At 35.8% G+C, this 16,508-nt stretch overlaps 2 protein-coding genes and 1 long non-coding RNA gene across 6 annotated transcripts; 2 read left to right on the top strand and 1 right to left on the bottom strand.

The window, feature by feature from the left end:
• The first annotated feature begins 3,059 nt into the window (after positions 1–3,059).
• On the top strand, positions 3,060–4,530 carry LOC147519479 (uncharacterized). The gene is made up of 5 exons (XM_086594863.1): positions 3,060–3,226; positions 3,308–3,378; positions 3,869–3,942; positions 4,054–4,156; positions 4,282–4,530. The coding sequence occupies exons 1-5, from the start codon at positions 3,161–3,163 to the stop codon at positions 4,409–4,411; spliced, it is 444 nt and encodes a 147-aa protein (XP_086450989.1). The 5' UTR covers positions 3,060–3,160; the 3' UTR covers positions 4,412–4,530.
• A 3,877-nt stretch (positions 4,531–8,407) lies between these two features.
• Positions 8,408–10,101, top strand: LOC147519478 (uncharacterized). 4 transcript variants are annotated; one of them, XR_015214236.1, is made up of 4 exons: positions 8,408–8,465; positions 8,658–8,721; positions 8,805–8,933; positions 9,674–10,101. It is a non-coding gene; the product is annotated as an uncharacterized LOC147519478 (long non-coding RNA). The 4 variants fall into 4 exon arrangements; XR_015214235.1 differs by having other exon boundaries at positions 8,409–8,514; XR_015214237.1 differs by having other exon boundaries at positions 8,411–8,526.
• Positions 10,102–11,420: 1,319 nt separating this feature from the next.
• On the bottom strand, positions 11,421–16,508 carry LOC147519477 (CDPK-related protein kinase-like). Its single transcript, XM_086591065.1, has 11 exons — positions 15,675–16,508; positions 15,086–15,216; positions 14,632–14,673; positions 14,375–14,483; positions 13,900–13,978; positions 13,506–13,802; positions 13,307–13,419; positions 13,111–13,218; positions 12,972–13,034; positions 12,699–12,866; positions 11,421–12,175 (listed from the first exon to the last, which is right to left on the bottom strand). Exons 1-11 carry the CDS (start codon positions 16,209–16,211, stop codon positions 12,035–12,037), a joined length of 1,788 nt encoding a protein of 595 aa, XP_086447191.1. The 5' UTR covers positions 16,212–16,508; the 3' UTR covers positions 11,421–12,034.

Here is a 16,508-nt window from a genome sequence, read left to right as displayed (position 1 = left end):
TGGGGCGTTTTAGATGCTTTGTTACATATGTACCTTATATATCTTAAAGGAGGCTCAATTAGGACTTTGCCATCAAGTAGTTGTTTTTTTTTTATCCAGATAATACTGAATTTTGTAATGGGTTTGTGTTGAAATTTCAAGGGTACCAATTAAGGCAGTTACCAAGTTTACTAGCTCTTGAATATGTTTTTGTGTTACACTTTGTTTCATTTATGGGTTTTGTTATGTTTTTCCAACTTAGAATTGTAGGAAATACTGTTGTCGATCCTTAGGTGTTATGCGGGTATTTTAATGCAATTCTTACTTTTTAGTGCCGATGAAAAATGTGGTGGTGTTGTTTTGAATTTAAAAGCTATTGAAGAGTTCCAAGATCTTATCATTGACCTTAGACTTGCTGATTTGGGTTGTATTGGACTAAAGTTTACTTGGTCCAATAGTAGGTGGGAAGTATCTAATATCAAAGGGTGAATTATCGGTTGAGGTGGACGTTGAGTCCGAATGAGGATTTGATTGATATAGGTCTTGAGGTAGCTGCAATATTATATGGCATTTGGGTGAGCGGATCCTAAAAAGTCGATTTCGAGCTAATGTACCATCCGATGTTTGCCGTCAAGGGGTTTCTTGAGGAAGGGATGCCTTTTGCCGATGATTACTATATAACCAAGTATAGTGAGTGTTTGATAAGCAAGGATGGAAAAGCTCGGGGTCTTTGCCGGATAGTATCTATGAAGGATCGATCCGGTTGGGTTGGTTAATAATACGAGGTTGTTTTATGGACATAGGAAGGATGGTGTGTCCTTTATTCGGTATCAATGGCCTTTGGATATAGTCGATGAGAAGTATGATATACCAGTGAATCTTACTGCTAATATGATTGTTATATGGGCTTTAGGGTCTATACGCCCCCTGAAACCCTTCGCCCATTTTACCTCCCCTCAAAACCATGGCGGTCCTTTGTTTGAAGCTTATGGGCACTTGGTTCTCAATGTCTCGAAAGTGCATCATGATGTTGCTCGTACATAACTTCGATCCAATTGGTGGGAATGTGACTCGAGAAACATGTCGAGACCACATATCCGGAGGTCCGGATCTTGAAGGTGTTATCGCCAATCCCACGAGAGTTTGTTTGGTCTCTCGATCGGAATACTCCGTACCAAGTTTATTATTAGTCACTCTATGGCGAAAATGGGCTAGAAAGTTCAGTGGTTGATGGGGGCTTTTCGGACATGTACATCAGCGGTGTTTTCCCCGATGATCGCAAGTTACATTATTCGGACATTGTCGAGGATTCAATAACTATAGCTGCCCGAGGAGACAAAAAGTGGTTATCGGCAATTGGATTTGCGAAGTATTTCATTCGGATATTAACATATTTTTCTCTTGATCGAATACTCCGTACCAAGTTTATTATCGATCACTCTATGGCGGAAAATGGGCTGGAAAGTTCAGTGGTTGATGGGGGCTTTCGGACATGTACATCAACGGTGTTTTCCTTGATGATCATCAAGTTACATTATTCGGACATTGTCGAGGAGGATTCAATAACTATAGCTGCCCGAGAAGAGAAAAAAAGTGGTTATCTGGCAATTGGGTTTGCCAGAAGTATTTCATTCCAGATATTCACATATTTTTGCCAATATTTTGGTTAAACTTTGTTGTGCAGATTTTTTATTGATTGTGCTGAAGGATCTTCTTCCACGCCGTCGTGATTTGAGATTGATTTTAATGAGTGCCACTCTGAATGCGGAGTTGTTTTCTAACTATTTCAGAGGAGCATCAACAATTCACATTCCGGTAAGCCAAATGTAACTGGACGGATCTGAGCGGATTAAGTATGCCATTTAATCACGGACACAAAATATCCCAGATGCTCGAACATATCTACTAACTTTAAAGGAGATAAGGATCAAGTATGTATTACTTGGAGTTCATGAAGTTTATTGTACTATTATTAGTTTCACTAATACTATTGATTTTGAATCCCCCCTCCCCCTTTAAATGTGACACTACAGTTGTATAATTCTTTAGATTTTGTATATGCTTAATGTTATTTGTTTGCAGGAGAGGTCTGCCTGATGACCCCACAGAGGCTATGATGGTGGATGCATTGGAGAAAGTTGAAAAGGAGCTCAAGAAGCCACTTTTGAGATTAGACAAGAAGGGAATGGCTCTTCTTACAGCAGAGTTTGATAAAATTAACAAGAAGTACTGCTCCAAACTTTATCTCTTTTTCTTATTATTTTTTGTATAGAAAAAACGTATATCAGGTGCTTTACTCAAGTAAGTAGCTTGGACAAGTTAACATGTTTAGGAACCAATTGCATAATTAATCATTGGATAAGAAGCATATTCGTTCTGTGTTTTTTTATGTATTACTCATTGAGCAAGAGTGAGAGGAAAAGGATCTGCAAACTGATGGACTGCAAAAAGTTAATGCAGCGAGTTGCTTGCATGCATCTTTGTGCAAAATGGCGGCTTCCTCTCCGGGTGGTGGTGCAAGTCCTTTTTTTTAGCAGGTTAGGGCAGCCACTTCTCACGGGAGTTCTACACCTGATATTCTGGTAACCTCGAGCCCTACTGCCCCAGAAAATGGTGGTTCCCATGGGAGCTCACGGACTACAATGACCAACACAGAGGGCATCGGGATGCAATTTTGCAATGAGAAGAACTCAAGGCACTCAAGGGAGAACTTGCTTCCCTTAGGTTGGGAAATAGACAAAGTGACAAGAATGGGGGCGATAATAGAAGTATTAATAAAGCTGCAGCAACCAAGGTGAAAGGGCTACTTATTAAACTTGAACAAGCGTCTGTAATTCGGATTTTCGCCAAGAAAAAGAGTTAAGTTCTTGCCGAGCATCAAAAGAGAAGAAGAGAGGTTTGAATAGGTTTGCCCCTTTTTTTTGTCTATTTGGTAGTTTGGTTGGTAATGTAGATTATATATTGGACAATATAATATAGTGGGATGGAATGGGCCAAGTGTGCAATTGCAAATACACGAAAACATCTGATAGATAAGTTCCCCAACTAATCAAATGGGAACCCCCTAAGCCTAAAAAAAGAAGAAGAATAACAGTCAGTTGAAATGAACTCCTAACAAAACACTAGATGCTCAGTTTCATTCTCTTTTGTGCAAGACAAGTCAAGTTGTGGTGATCTCTTAATGTATTTCTCAAGAGGTAAAGGTGTTCGGTTTCCTTTTGCAGTGACTGACAGAGTAGTTATCAAGGTATGTTGTTCATATTTAAGTATGTATGCTTGCTTTGTCTTATAAAAGTTGACTTGTAGTAACTGAAAGAATTGGAAGCAGGGAAACAAGAGGACACCTCTACGCTTTGTGGAACGGAAAGCTGTTGTAACAACACAATGTTTGAATGGATGGTTAGTTATTTTTTGCTTACATGTGTTTTAATTTCTATAGGCTTATATTTGTGTGCAACTGTGCATTCACAAATTCTTAATTTTGGTTTCTTGAGTCTTGCTCTCATCATCATGGTATCTTTATTAATAATATTTTTAAGGATGTCATCTATTGAACCACGTATAGTTTGTTATACATCTGCTGAACTATGTAGAGCAACTCTCAACATTAAAATTTAGTGAGTCATGTCCTGGTATGGTATGTAAACTAATGGACCCAGTTTATATGCATGGCATGTTTTTTAGAACAAGGACCCTTTCTTTTTTCTTCAATATATTTAAAATAGAATTCTACTATTGCAGCCAAAGTAGCCATGTGGCCATGGCCAACTTTTTGTCTAAAATATTCAATCAGATAATTTTTTTTATCATCCATGGCGTTTCTTATTATTTAAGCTCCTTATTCTTATAAGAATATAGCAATTCATTGTATTTTTTTTTTCCTAAACAGGTCATCTCTTATATCTTCAGCTCTAAATAGACAGGAAGTCTCTGCAGCTCTAAATCGCTCAACTGGTGGGCCAGGTCTGTAATGATAAGCGAGTATTTATTTTATTTTTTTTGTCTGAACTTTTATTTGCAAATATCCTACCTATATCTTAGAAAATGGTTTATGAAGTTTCTAATTGGTTACAGAGGTTGGTGTGGAGACATCAGAGGACAGATCTAAATGGGGTCATGTGAGAAAAGGGACATGTTGTGTCTGTTGTGATAGTCATATTGATTCTTTGTTGTACAGGTACATATCCTTACCTGCTTCCCGCCTATATGCTGTTGAGATTAAAATATAAGAGTAGATGAGTTCTGCCTCTATGCTAGATTACTTGATTAATTTTCTTTTCTTTTTCTTTTTTTAAATTACAGATGTGGGCATATGTGCACATGTGCAAAATATGCTAACAAGTTGGTTCGTAGTGGAGGGAAATGCTCATTGTGTTGTGCACCGATCGTTGAGGTGATCCAAACTTATTCTTATTGTAAAGAAGGAATATGATAACAGAGTACAGGAAAATAAAAAGAGAAAACGGAAAGGTGAATGTTGGAGCCTTCTTATTTCTGGGTTGTGGAATCTACTACATCTACTCCATGTATTTGTCAATAGTTTGTTTGGTTCTTTATTGCTATTGTTCTGATTATTTTTGAAACATATGCAATGTATGATTTGAATCACAAATGGAATTACGATTCTTCATTCATTTGTCAATAATTATGATGAGGTTAAGTTCTTGCTGTCCTTTAGTTCAAATCTCCGTTTTCAAAAGAGTTTTTTTGCTTTGAAGTACTCGGCACAACACTCTTGAGATGGCTTGATAGTTGTTCTGAGTAAGTGTTTGATTTGTAATTTGATACAGGAATGAGGTTTATTGTTTATACTTAGGAATTAGGATGTTAATCTATGTGCTACATGCAAGATTTTTGGTCTTATTATGCAAGCTTCTTTCGAATTGCTTGAAAACTTGAGCATCTGTTGAATTAGGAGCCAAACCTAGAAGAGCTTGATCCACCAAATATATTATTATCCGTCCAGAAACAAGGTTCACAAGAATTATCAGCAATAATGTATGTGAATAACAATAAACGTAAGTGTTGGAAACAATTAATAGTACTATTCTTGCTTTACAGAGATAGTTCTACTACACTAATTACCAAGCTAAGGTAAGTTAAACATACAATTTTGAGGAAGTTGAAAATTATGTTAACATTTTATTACATGGAACCGCAAAGGCGGTTCAAAGTTGCCTGAACACATCCTACAGGCCCCAAGCAATGTTCTCCAAATGATGGGATTGGGTTCGATTTCCATCTCTTCTACAAATGCTGCTCATGAGACCCACAAAGCACATATCCAGCAATCATCACATTCCACGTAACAACATCTCTCAGGAAAGCTGGCGAGCCATCACCAACTCACCTCTCCTTGCATACCCAGGCGTCAAAGTTGACCAAGCTACCACATCCCTCTCTACGGAACTCTCAAAGAGCATCCTCGCAACCTTCAACTCCTAACAATTTGTATGAAAATAAATAAGGGTATTCGTAACAAACGTATTCCACTCAAACCCAAACTTCAAAACCTTCCCATGAATCCCATTACCCATATTAACCCAAGTATGAGCAAAAAGATTGCCGCTAGAATAGGATTCATGCATTGGATGTCTTTGGAACTGAACATCTCTATACAGGGATTGACAATAAGCCAATTAAGGCATGGTCACTGCAGGTAATGGGAAGTGATTGAGTGTTAACTCAAACTGTTTCAATACCTATGATTCATAGTTTCCACAGAGCACTGCTTTATTACTTTAGTCTGTGACAGCATTCTCAAACAACGCCAAAAGACTCACTAACTGGAGAAATTACAGAATAACATAAAATCAACATAAGCTAGAAAATAATTAATCTGACTGAAACACACAAACTTGTAAAGTATCAAGACATATTACAATTCAAAACGAAAAAAACAGCCATCCAAACACAAAAAAACTAACACCAACTTTCTAAAACTAACAAAACATCAGGTCTTTCTTAAAAATATCCACAGCTAGCCCTTCAGCCTTTAACTTTCCTATCCATTTCTGTGTTCGCAACAGCGACACATTTGTCTTCCCTATACATACTCTGACATTTTACTCCTAACGCAGGTTAACTACCAAACCTGTCAAATCAAACATAAAATATTCAATTCAACCAAAATAAAAATTAAGAGAAAAACAAAAAACGACAATTAGATGATATAAAGGGAACAACCTCTTCATCAGATTCATCCAAATCAATATACTTCGTAAGAACTTCAACCAAATATTCCATACAGTTCAAGAAACTTAATCTTTCAAAGTTTTCCCTATAATACATGCATAAATTATCCGCTTCATTATTTATTCAGAACATCTTTATAACATACGAATGAACACCAACACTTCACAAAACAAAATAATAATAATAATAATAAAAAAAACATCAAATTAATAACATTATAAGTAATTAAATTACAAATAAAATAAATAAAAAAAACTTACTCATCTAATATATTCCTCATCCTTAGAACCGACTGATGAGTTTCACTATTCGCATAAACATTAGATTCACCACAGTGTATACAACACCTCTTCTGTTTGATTTTTTTAATGAGATATTCAAAAAAACCAAAAACAGTCATGCACTCATAATTATATCGAGCATGCGATTTTGCTGACCATTTGTCTTTTGGAGAACAAAAAAAAATTACAAAATTTACAAGAACAATCTCTACAAAACATAAAAAAATAATAATAAGAGAAATTAGTAATCATAACAAAAATAAACATTTAAATATAAAACAAAATTAACTCAACTTACACTTCCATTTTGATAAAATGGCAAGATAACCTGAAAAAAAAAAATTCAATTTATCATGAATCAACATAAACCCATACATTTAGTTAGTTTTTTGAGAAATAACACAAAACAATAAAAAAACGAACTTTACCAAAAAAAAAAAGATAACAGAAAAGAAAATCCGAACTCCATTCAAGAACAGTACCTGAAATAGGTAAACCTTCTTTGGTCAAGGATATACTGACGAGAAAAAAGAGACTCCCAACAATATTTGCATCTGACGACTAAAGTCAACTAAGAAAATAACTCTATCTAATGGGCTTTAATTGGGTTTTTTAAATAAATAAACAATAAGGCCCAAACAATTTAAAAAAACTTCAATAACTTAATGGACTATAGGCCCAATAATTTACAAAGTTCGGGCTTTTCACATTAGTACACTAGCAAGTAGCACAAGTAGAGAACTTTCCTATTTTTTACTTACTAATAAAACAACATTTAGAAAGGAATCCAAATTAGCTCTATTTAGTTAATGGCTTTCATAAAATACATACATACTTAGAAAATTTATTCAACCATATATTTGGACTATCAAGATAGCCGGCCGACCATCGGTCGGACTTAATGGCTAGTTTTATAAAAGAGACCGGTTCCTCTATAACCGGGTATATCTGTACCACACACACCTCGTATCTCGGCGCACACACACACATCTCGGAGCACACACACAGGTATCGAGGCACACACACATCTCGGATTTGGATTAACGGTGAGATAACACGGTTACAGAGATGATCTCTGTACCCGGTTGTAGAGATCTCAAGTCCATAAAAATACGAGAAGAAAAAAACCCCAACTATTTCCCCCCAAAAATCATAAAAACGCAATTCTCTAATTCATTTCTGAATCAATCCTCAAACGCTCCTCTCAAATTTGAACTTGACCGCCATTGAAGATTTTTGAAGCTTGATGGCGATTTGAATCGATCGTTTAAATTTGCATCTCAATCTAACGCTGGTAGAACTTGTGATTTGAAGCTTTGTCTCTTTCTTTGGTAAGCAATTCTTTCGGGTTATTTTGTGAATTGATTGCAAAAACTTAGTTGTATGCTATTTTTAGCATTTGTAAAGACAATAACCCTAATCAAAACTAAGTTTTTTTGGTTTGTTCCAAAAGTTATGTGAGTTGATTGCCATTGTTGTATTGCAGTTCGATATAATGTCTATTTAGATATTTTAATGATTGGGAATGCAAAAAATTATGTTGGCGAGAACTCAATAATACAATTGTGTTGTATTCCAACAAGAAGTTTGTGTGAAATTTGTTCCTAATTTAAACGTTGAGCATTGGTAATTGGGAATTATAGATCATCACTGTGATGTGAGCGACAGCTTTGATTTATCTTAATAATAGGTATTGTTTAAGTTGCATCTTTGTACGTCGTTTTGGGCAATAAGCAGACCTTATGCTAAATGCAAAATCTCTATATTGTGTTGGACCAGGAGCAATGTTCTATGTCAATTTGACATAGAAGATGCCAACTTAAGCATTTGACTTTCATCTGTGTGACAAAACAAGATCAGTTTCCCTCTTCCACGTGTAATAATATCAAAGTCTTTTGATGTGACAATTGTTTGTAGATAAGCTTATCTTCTTATACTATGTATAACTTTTTGATTAGCATGACAACTTTGAACTGTTCATGAGTTAGGATGAGAGTTTCCCGAATCCAGGTAATGCGGGGTAATAACTCAGAAGTAGATTGCGGATGAATTCACTCAAGTGAGCCTATATGTATCCGGACTGGGAAAAGCCCTTTCGATTCCTTCTTAGTCATTCATTAATTATCACTACTTAAGAATGTTATTACTCTTTGGATTTGCTACGTGGTTATATTTATGGGCCTTATTCTTTTTTTGAAACAGATCAAGACATTGGAAGTTTTGTTATGCATGGTGTGCTTAGCTTTATTGGCACATTAGATGTAAGGTGTGTTCTGCTTTTTAAGCAATCTTGGAATTCCTGATGAGATTCTTATTAGATCATAATATTCTATTACTTTTTGTTGCTAGTTCTCAAACATACCTTCTACATCATGAATTGCTGAAGTTTGTGCTTGTGGCTATGTCAACTCAGCTTCGCTCTGGACCATCTCCTGGCCAATAGATGTGCACCCACTTATTGATGCAGCAATGATTCAGGTGAGCATGACTTTTTTTTTTTGTGTTCAGATATTTCAAGTGAATAGTTGTGTTCTCATAAAACGTAGGGTTAACTAGTGTTACCCCCCCCAGATGAGCCAATTAGGATTTCCCCCCCACTAGATGGGAAATTAGGGTCTCCCCCCTAATCACACGGTCAACTTAGTTTGACCATTAACTTTCAAGTCAAACAATTGAAAATTACATAAATGCCCTCATTGTTTTCAAAAAGAAAATGTTCACTTTTAATAAAGTGGGGGCATTTATGTCATTTTCAGTTGTTTTACTTAAAAGTTAACGGTCAAACCAAGTTGACCGCGGTGTTTAGGGAGACCCTAATTCCCATCTAGGGGAGGGGGTAACACTAGTTCACCCTAAAACGTATAGCCAACGAACAGTTGTGGTCGGATTGATTGTTCACAAACTGTTGCTTTCTAATTATTTGTCTTTCTAGGGTTAAGTTGAGTATGTTCGTTGGTTGTACGTTGAGAAAAGCTTTCTAATTGTTTGTTTTTTCTAGGGTTAAGTTGAGTATATTCGTTGGCTATACGTTGAGAAAAAAATTTCATTGTTGGCATAGGATAACTCACATTTCAAAGAGAACGAATATACGTCTTCTCTTCCATTTCAGAACCAACTTAGGACTATGGTCTGATTGTGTCTTTACAGACTAGTTTACTTGACAGTACTATAATTTGTATATGCTACTGCTATTGACGACTTTTTGTTGATTTTCACAGATCGGTCTTTGTATCATGCATGTGGTGGAGGTCTAATAAAGAATGGTGTTGATCCTGCTGGATCAAACCATCACAATGCCATTACTTTGTCTGTTGATATAGCTCAATTTGGGGAACAAATTATTTTGTATTTGACTTTTGTATGAGCAATAGGACATATGAAGAAGAATGGTGAACTTGTTCGAGGCACTTAGAGCATTGTTGTTCATCTTCTTGAGAATGGTGTTGATCTGGCATGTTGGATTAAATCAACACAATGTCGCTGCTTTGCTTGTTGTTTTACATTCTATTTGGGGAATGCATTATTTTGTACTGTATGAAAATGATACTTAAGGAAAACTCCAAGATGGTTAATGACATTTGGTTTTGATTTATTTTCATGTTTGTACAATTATTGTTATGGAAATTTAAGTCATTTTTTACTACAACATGTTAGTAACCAAATTTGTGGATGGATGCGATCACGTTTATTAGGTAATCTGCAAAAGCATGCTTTGTAGCATTTCTAAAGTGTTGCGATAGCTCAATTCGTAACACTTCCAAAATATTACATATTTTGTAACATAGCATACATTCGTAACATTTCAGAAATGTTACAATTTTTGTAATAGGGGTTTTTACAACATTTTCTGAAATGTTACAAAAGCCTTTTGTAACTTTTCTAAAGTGTCACAACAGCTCTTTTACGTTGTAGTGTAAATCCCCCTTTGAACACTGACTAAATGCGCGTTGTGTGCATTGGTTGATTATTGTGCGCAGTCGCACTAAACAGATTTGCAACGTTTTGGTTTTCTCCTGTAATGATTTTGCACAATGCATAATCGTGAACAATTTTATAATTTTGATGACCCTAATCTCCAATTTAGTAATTATACTTGAAAGTTGAAACCAAGACGGTTCTCAGTTCATGCTTCTGTTGCTTCAATGAAATTGTTATGATGCATGCCAAACAAACTTGTGCATCCTTTGTAGCTCTCTGTTTGGCATGCATATTTTTGTGGCGTGACCATTTGTAGCTTAGAACGGGTATAAAATCTATAGATATACTTCCAGTTGATGCATTATCGAAGAAGGTTCAATTATTTATAGTTATCTTCAAAAACCTGTCAAACTTAAATATGCTTTATATGGGGATGAATGAAATTCACATATAACTTTTCCAGAATATCTCAATTTCCATTTGGGATAAGATTTACACTGAAAGACACAATTTTAATGTAACATGAGATATAAGAGGAAATTGAATCGAAGATACAAAATTCAGGACTAATAATTCAGATCCATTTGTTGCAGCTGATGGTGGTGCTGGTGAGAAGACATATACGGCTATATCTTCGAGTATTATTTTAGTGTGTTATTTATTTTAGGGTTAATCAATATTACTCCCACTAGATGAGACAATTAAGATTTCTCCCACTAATTGGGAAATTAGAATCTCTCTCTAAATACACAAAAATAAAAAAATAAAAAAATCAAATTGGATTGATGGAATTTTTTTTTATATATTTGGGAGGAAACACTAGTGGGAGAAATCCTAATTGGCTCATCTAGTGGGGTAACACTATTTCACCCTTTATTTTATGTTCTGTTTTTATTCTTACAAACTCCAATACTTTTGGAGTAAACGCTGTGTTAACATATCTAAATCAACACATTCACATATCTAAATCAACACATTTAGCACATTAACAGACTTACTTTAGGTGCCCTTGAATCTGGAGTACACAATACAATGGAAAAAAGGCACTGGCAAAAGTAACTTCATACATCTTCATTACAACTGCATTCACAACTAGGATAAACCTAGTGGAATTATTGCCAATGCTGGGTTTTCAATGAACAAAAGCTCCTACACCCCTTGGAAGTCGCAACATTGTGAAGACAAATAAGAATGGACCATTTGTTTCCAATATTCTACCAGATCTTTCAAAGGAAAACAGCGGAATAACACTGGCGGACATTACAATCGTGTTAATCGATCTAACTGGATAAAACATGTAAGTACAATTATCCACTTGGGACTATTCCCACCCAATCACTAAAACTAAGATAAAATTTTACACTGACACCACGGAAAAAATTGATAGCTCTTATCTCAGACAATTCCCAAATTCCAGGTTTCCATGATTTTCACGCAACATGCAGCACCAAGCTTCTGCATATACAGTAGTATACCTTCAGAACCCTGATAATCATTGGGTCATGCTTCTTGCAGAATCATTGTACTACTGCTCGGAAATTGAACTTGAAGCAGAGTATAACCAACTACTAGCTGCTTCTTCTGATAGACTGCGTGAGATGGCCGGCACCCCCTCACATTTGAATATGTGCTCAGACTTTGATTTTATTTTCTTCCACAACTTATTGAGCCTTGGCCATGTTCCTGCTAGATAATCCATGCAACAACTTGACAAATCCAAGGAAACTCAGCTTTCCATCAGTGTGTCTTATCCAGTCATGAAGAACAGCATGAACTGGTACGGATGGGCTTAGTCCGAGTTCCTGAAACAAAGAGAAGAAAATCATGTTAGGCATTCTAGCTGAAGTAATGTTTGTGACAAGAACAACTACATTGAACGAAGTCAACACAATCATCTCAAACCGTTAGTTTTCGCAAATGATAAATACATGAGGACTATTGGCTTAAATATCAGTTCCACAATAATTTATACATCACTGATACAATGGCAAACTTTAACAAGGACATTTCTGTTTTCAGAGGAACGATGACCTAGAAGATAGGAATGATGGTGGTGCTATAGTACTCTGTTATGATGCCACTACCAAGAGTCCACATACAACCGTAGTCCTACAACTTGCACTAAGATAATAGCTAAGTACGAAAGAAACAAACAGATGCCACATCCTTCAATGCAAACTTAAGAGCATTTTTCATGCCAATTAGAGAGATATACTAGATTAATTAGTATCTCACACGTGACCAGAATTATTTAAATGTCACTCATTGTTGATCCAGTATCTAGCGTGCTTTTCATTTATATACGAGGAAACAAATTCAGCTTACTGAAGCAAGTTCTTCGATGATAATAGCTCTGTTCCCATCCTTCTCAAATAGTTCATAAGCACAACGAGCATGTTGCTCCCACAGATCAAGTGCTTCAAGCTGATGGACACTTAAAGCTGCAGCACAGAATTCTTCAAAATCCATCCTTCTGTATTGAAGAGCATTTAGCTGTCACCCAGAGAATGCAGATGGCGGTAGCTCAGCTATCAGTCAAAAACTACACAGGCAGCAAATAAAAGAGACAAAGGAAAACGGTATATTAAAGGAATTTACCGAGGGTAAAAAATCAAGAACACGAGATTCTTTCATGGCATCTGTTGCAATTTTCGTCAAAGCCTGTCCAGCACAAGTTTGCAAATATCATCAACAACCCAATGAAGGATTTGAAACACCACATTTCAAGAAAACTAACCGTCTTGATATTCTCTAAATTTATGGTGCCGCTTTTATTTGGCTCCAACAGTGCAAACTGCTCCTTCAGATAAAATAGCTCATTCACAGTCAATGTTTTAGATAGAGCCTGTCATAAAGACGCAAATGATAAAATACCTTATAAGAACATAAACAGTAAAAGATAGTGCAGAAGTACAATCAACATGAATACACACCCTCAAAGCAGCCTTACGCAGAGAGGATGACCGCATATAAGTCTTCATTAATTTGAATATTAGAATGTCTAGAGGTACTTTTACATCACTATAATTTCTTATCCAGGGATGACCTGAGAAAAGATGGTTATCGGTATCAAGAAATGTTTCAAACTTTTGAAAATTAGTCACACAATTTTGGCAGGAGTTAATCACTTACTTATAGCCTGAGGAGCAGTCATTCTTTTTCTAGGGTCTTTATTCAATAGACGCTTGACAAAATCTTTTGCCTCAGAAGATAGTGAAGGCCAAGGTGGTTCATCAAAACTGGGATCAGCTTTTAGAACTGCTCGAAATATCCCAGATTCTGTTCTAGCCCAAAATGGACGACTCCCACATAGTAAAATATATGCTATCACGCCGATACTCCATACATCAGCCTCTGTACTGTACGATCTATGTAGAACTTCAGGTGCTACATAGTATGCACTACCTACAATGTCGTTAAGCCTCTCATCTGCAAACCACCAGAAGAATTAGAACCTTCTTACAGATTCTCAGGGCTGAAGAAAGAGCCCAAGAAATATATGAAGTGGATTAGGAACAAGACCAACCTGGTTTTACAAAATCAGATAACCCAAAGTCTATTGCCTTCAATTGTGAGTTTTCATCCTTCGTAGTAAACAGGAAATTCTGATAAATAAAAAATCGCAATGTTCAGATAAGCATATGATTTACAACTGAATAAAAAACCTACTATATGTTTATATACTGATCCACTGTGTACACCAAAACATATTCGTGTAGACACGCACCAAGCCAAACTAGTTATTACCAATTTATTAGTCCTGATTCTAATAATTTTCAGTGGGAGCAAGATTAATAACAAAGTCGGTGGTTCCAAAAGGAAAGCATGTAGACATGTGTGGGAGTTCCCAAGTTTAACTTTCCGACCTTAGAGATTATGAACAATATTAGGAGCTGAATGATCAACATATTTATGGTACACAGAAGCCACAGAAAAACATGTAAAGAAAAACAAAAACAGGGGATCACCAATCAATCTATTATAGGTTGAAAACAGCTTACCTCTGGTTTAAGATCCCGGTGCACTACACCTTGGAGATGGCAAAATGCAACAACATTCAAAACTTGTATCATGACAGCCTTTGCATCATCTTCTGTGTACTTTCCACCCCTATACAATGAGAGTAAAATAATCATTAGCTAAAGCCAAATAAAGAACATCAGGGGATTTTCACCATTTCCCGGTCAAGCATTTACAATATTGAAAAGCTTTATAAAGGAAGTTGAAGTAAAATAAAAGTCACTGATTAAAAAGGTACCTTGAAAGTATTCTATCTAAGAGCTCACCTCCTTCACACAACCTGAAATATTGCATAACACCAAATCCATCAAGTTCGTACATTAGATCTACGGTAATTTATCTGATATAACAGTTTATAAATTACAAATTATAGCTTAAGAGAATATATTAGGCCAGGATTGTTAAAATTGGCCTAAATTATTTCTCCATCGGCATTGAAAATATTCAATTTGTCCATTGCTTCTGTTATAATTTGCATTGAGTAGGACACAAGTCATTTCGATCACCTGAGTATGTTGCCCAAAATGCTCAGGATGTGAAGCAGGGCAACGTCTTTAACAGTTTAAAAGGTGGAAATAGGCAAAATTATTTGGCAAAATGGACAATAATTAGGTGGAAGTAGTTCAAGGTAAACGAATAAATTAATCACAAGCCATTCAGACAACTATTTTTAATAACATCAATTAGCTTACTCCATTACAACATAGACGTTCTCCTGGTCTTCATATGCATCATAGAACTGCACTAAATTGTCGTGGCCTGTCAATGCTCTCAAGATTTTCACCTCCCTTCTCACATCCTCAATTGCAATGGCTGTAGTCATCTGCCAAGAAAAGGAATAGACAATTGTTACCAGACAGTAAATCTAAAAAAAACACTACTCAAAACATATTATCAAACCAAACTCCCAGGAGACATAATGTAACAAAAAACACTACTAAAACTGCAGGCATAAACATTACTCAAGAATTAGACTTGTAACACTACAGAAATCAAAAATTTTTGCAACCCCAAATCATATATAAAATCCACTTGGATGATCACCATTAAGGATTATGAGTCTTGCTAAGAAAAACAGGCCTTCCATCAGATCATCCTGATCCACTGGAAATTAACTAAAATTCACCATCTAATCATATATCACTTTTACACAACACAAAACAAGCCAAACTAGTCAACTTCTTCTAGACATAAAAAAATCATGTTACAAACAAATAAACAAAATTAAAACACCCTCAAGATCTAATCCCCACAAAACTTAATAAGTTGAAGTAGTCAAACCTTAGGTTTGGGTATAACTTTAACAGCAACAGGTTGACCTTTTAATTCTCCTTTCTTAAACTTAGCAGAACAAGTATAACCAAAATGCCCACGCCCAACTTCTTCACCCATCTCATACTTACTCCCAAAATTCTTCAAAAACCCAAAACTCTTATCCAACCCAGCTACACTCTCATTACTCTCACCATTCTCTGCAATACTTGCTTCATTAGGCTTAACTGATCCATGCCTTCTAGCTAAAACAGCTCTAATATGCTTAGCTGGTGAAGGTGGTGGAAAGGGGCGTTTGAAAAACCTTCTTGGTGTTGAATTTGAAGATGGGGCTGGTGATTTTTTGGAAAATAAGTAGTGTGCTGGACTTGGACTGTAAAATGGGAAAAAAGGTGACTTCTTTACTACTTCTAACTCTTCTTTCTGCTTTTTTTCTACTTGTTCCTCATTGGCATTGTTGGAATTGGGGTTCTGTTCAGTGATTTCTTCTTCTTTTGGTGCAAATCTGTTTGTTTTTGAAGATGGTCTTGATGCACAGATACCCATTTTTTTTAATTACAGCATTTCAAGATCAATTTGGAATTTTTAGGGTTTGAATAGAAAATGAAGAAGAGAGAGAAATGAGGATTTGCTTCTTGTTGTTGTGCCAGTGGTGCTGTTTTTTTTGAGATTATAAAAAAGCAAAAAGAGGGAATTTTTTTGTTAAGTTTTTTTTTTTTAAGATTATCACACGTGGCAGTTTCTGAAGTTTTTTTGGATTTTGCAAATTTAAGGTGTGTACTGGGTTAACTGGTACTCTTTTCTGTTTAGCAGTAATACAGAGAAGAATACAGTTTGAGATTT

The sequence above is a fragment of the Coptis chinensis genome, chromosome 2, assembly GCF_015680905.1.
Source record: "Coptis chinensis isolate HL-2020 chromosome 2, ASM1568090v1, whole genome shotgun sequence".
Lineage (NCBI taxonomy): Eukaryota > Viridiplantae > Streptophyta > Magnoliopsida > Ranunculales > Ranunculaceae > Coptis > Coptis chinensis.
Note: the sequence above shows the minus strand (reverse complement) of the source record. Positions and strands in the feature narration are given on the sequence as shown.

What these genes read in the sequence shown, in the direction of transcription:
- LOC147519479 (XM_086594863.1), top strand. Translation starts at nt 3,161, where the DNA reads ATGTATTTCTCAAGAGGTAAAGGTGTTCGGTTTCCTTTTGCAGTGACT. An exon ending in CTGACAGAGTAGTTATCAAG is followed by an intron (nt 3,227 to 3,307) that starts GTATGTTGTTCA and finishes AATTGGAAGCAG; the next exon opens with GGAAACAAGAGGACACCTCT. An exon ending in ATTGATTCTTTGTTGTACAG is followed by an intron (nt 4,157 to 4,281) that starts GTACATATCCTT and finishes TTTAAATTACAG; the next exon opens with ATGTGGGCATATGTGCACAT.
- LOC147519477 (XM_086591065.1), bottom strand. Translation starts at nt 16,211, where the DNA reads ATGGGTATCTGTGCATCAAGACCATCTTCAAAAACAAACAGATTTGCA. An exon ending in TGCGTAAGGCTGCTTTGAGG is followed by an intron (nt 13,219 to 13,306) that starts GTGTGTATTCAT and finishes TCTTTATGACAG; the next exon opens with GCTCTATCTAAAACATTGAC. An exon ending in TTCTTGATTTTTTACCCTCG is followed by an intron (nt 12,867 to 12,971) that starts GTAAATTCCTTT and finishes TCTGGGTGACAG; the next exon opens with CTAAATGCTCTTCAATACAG.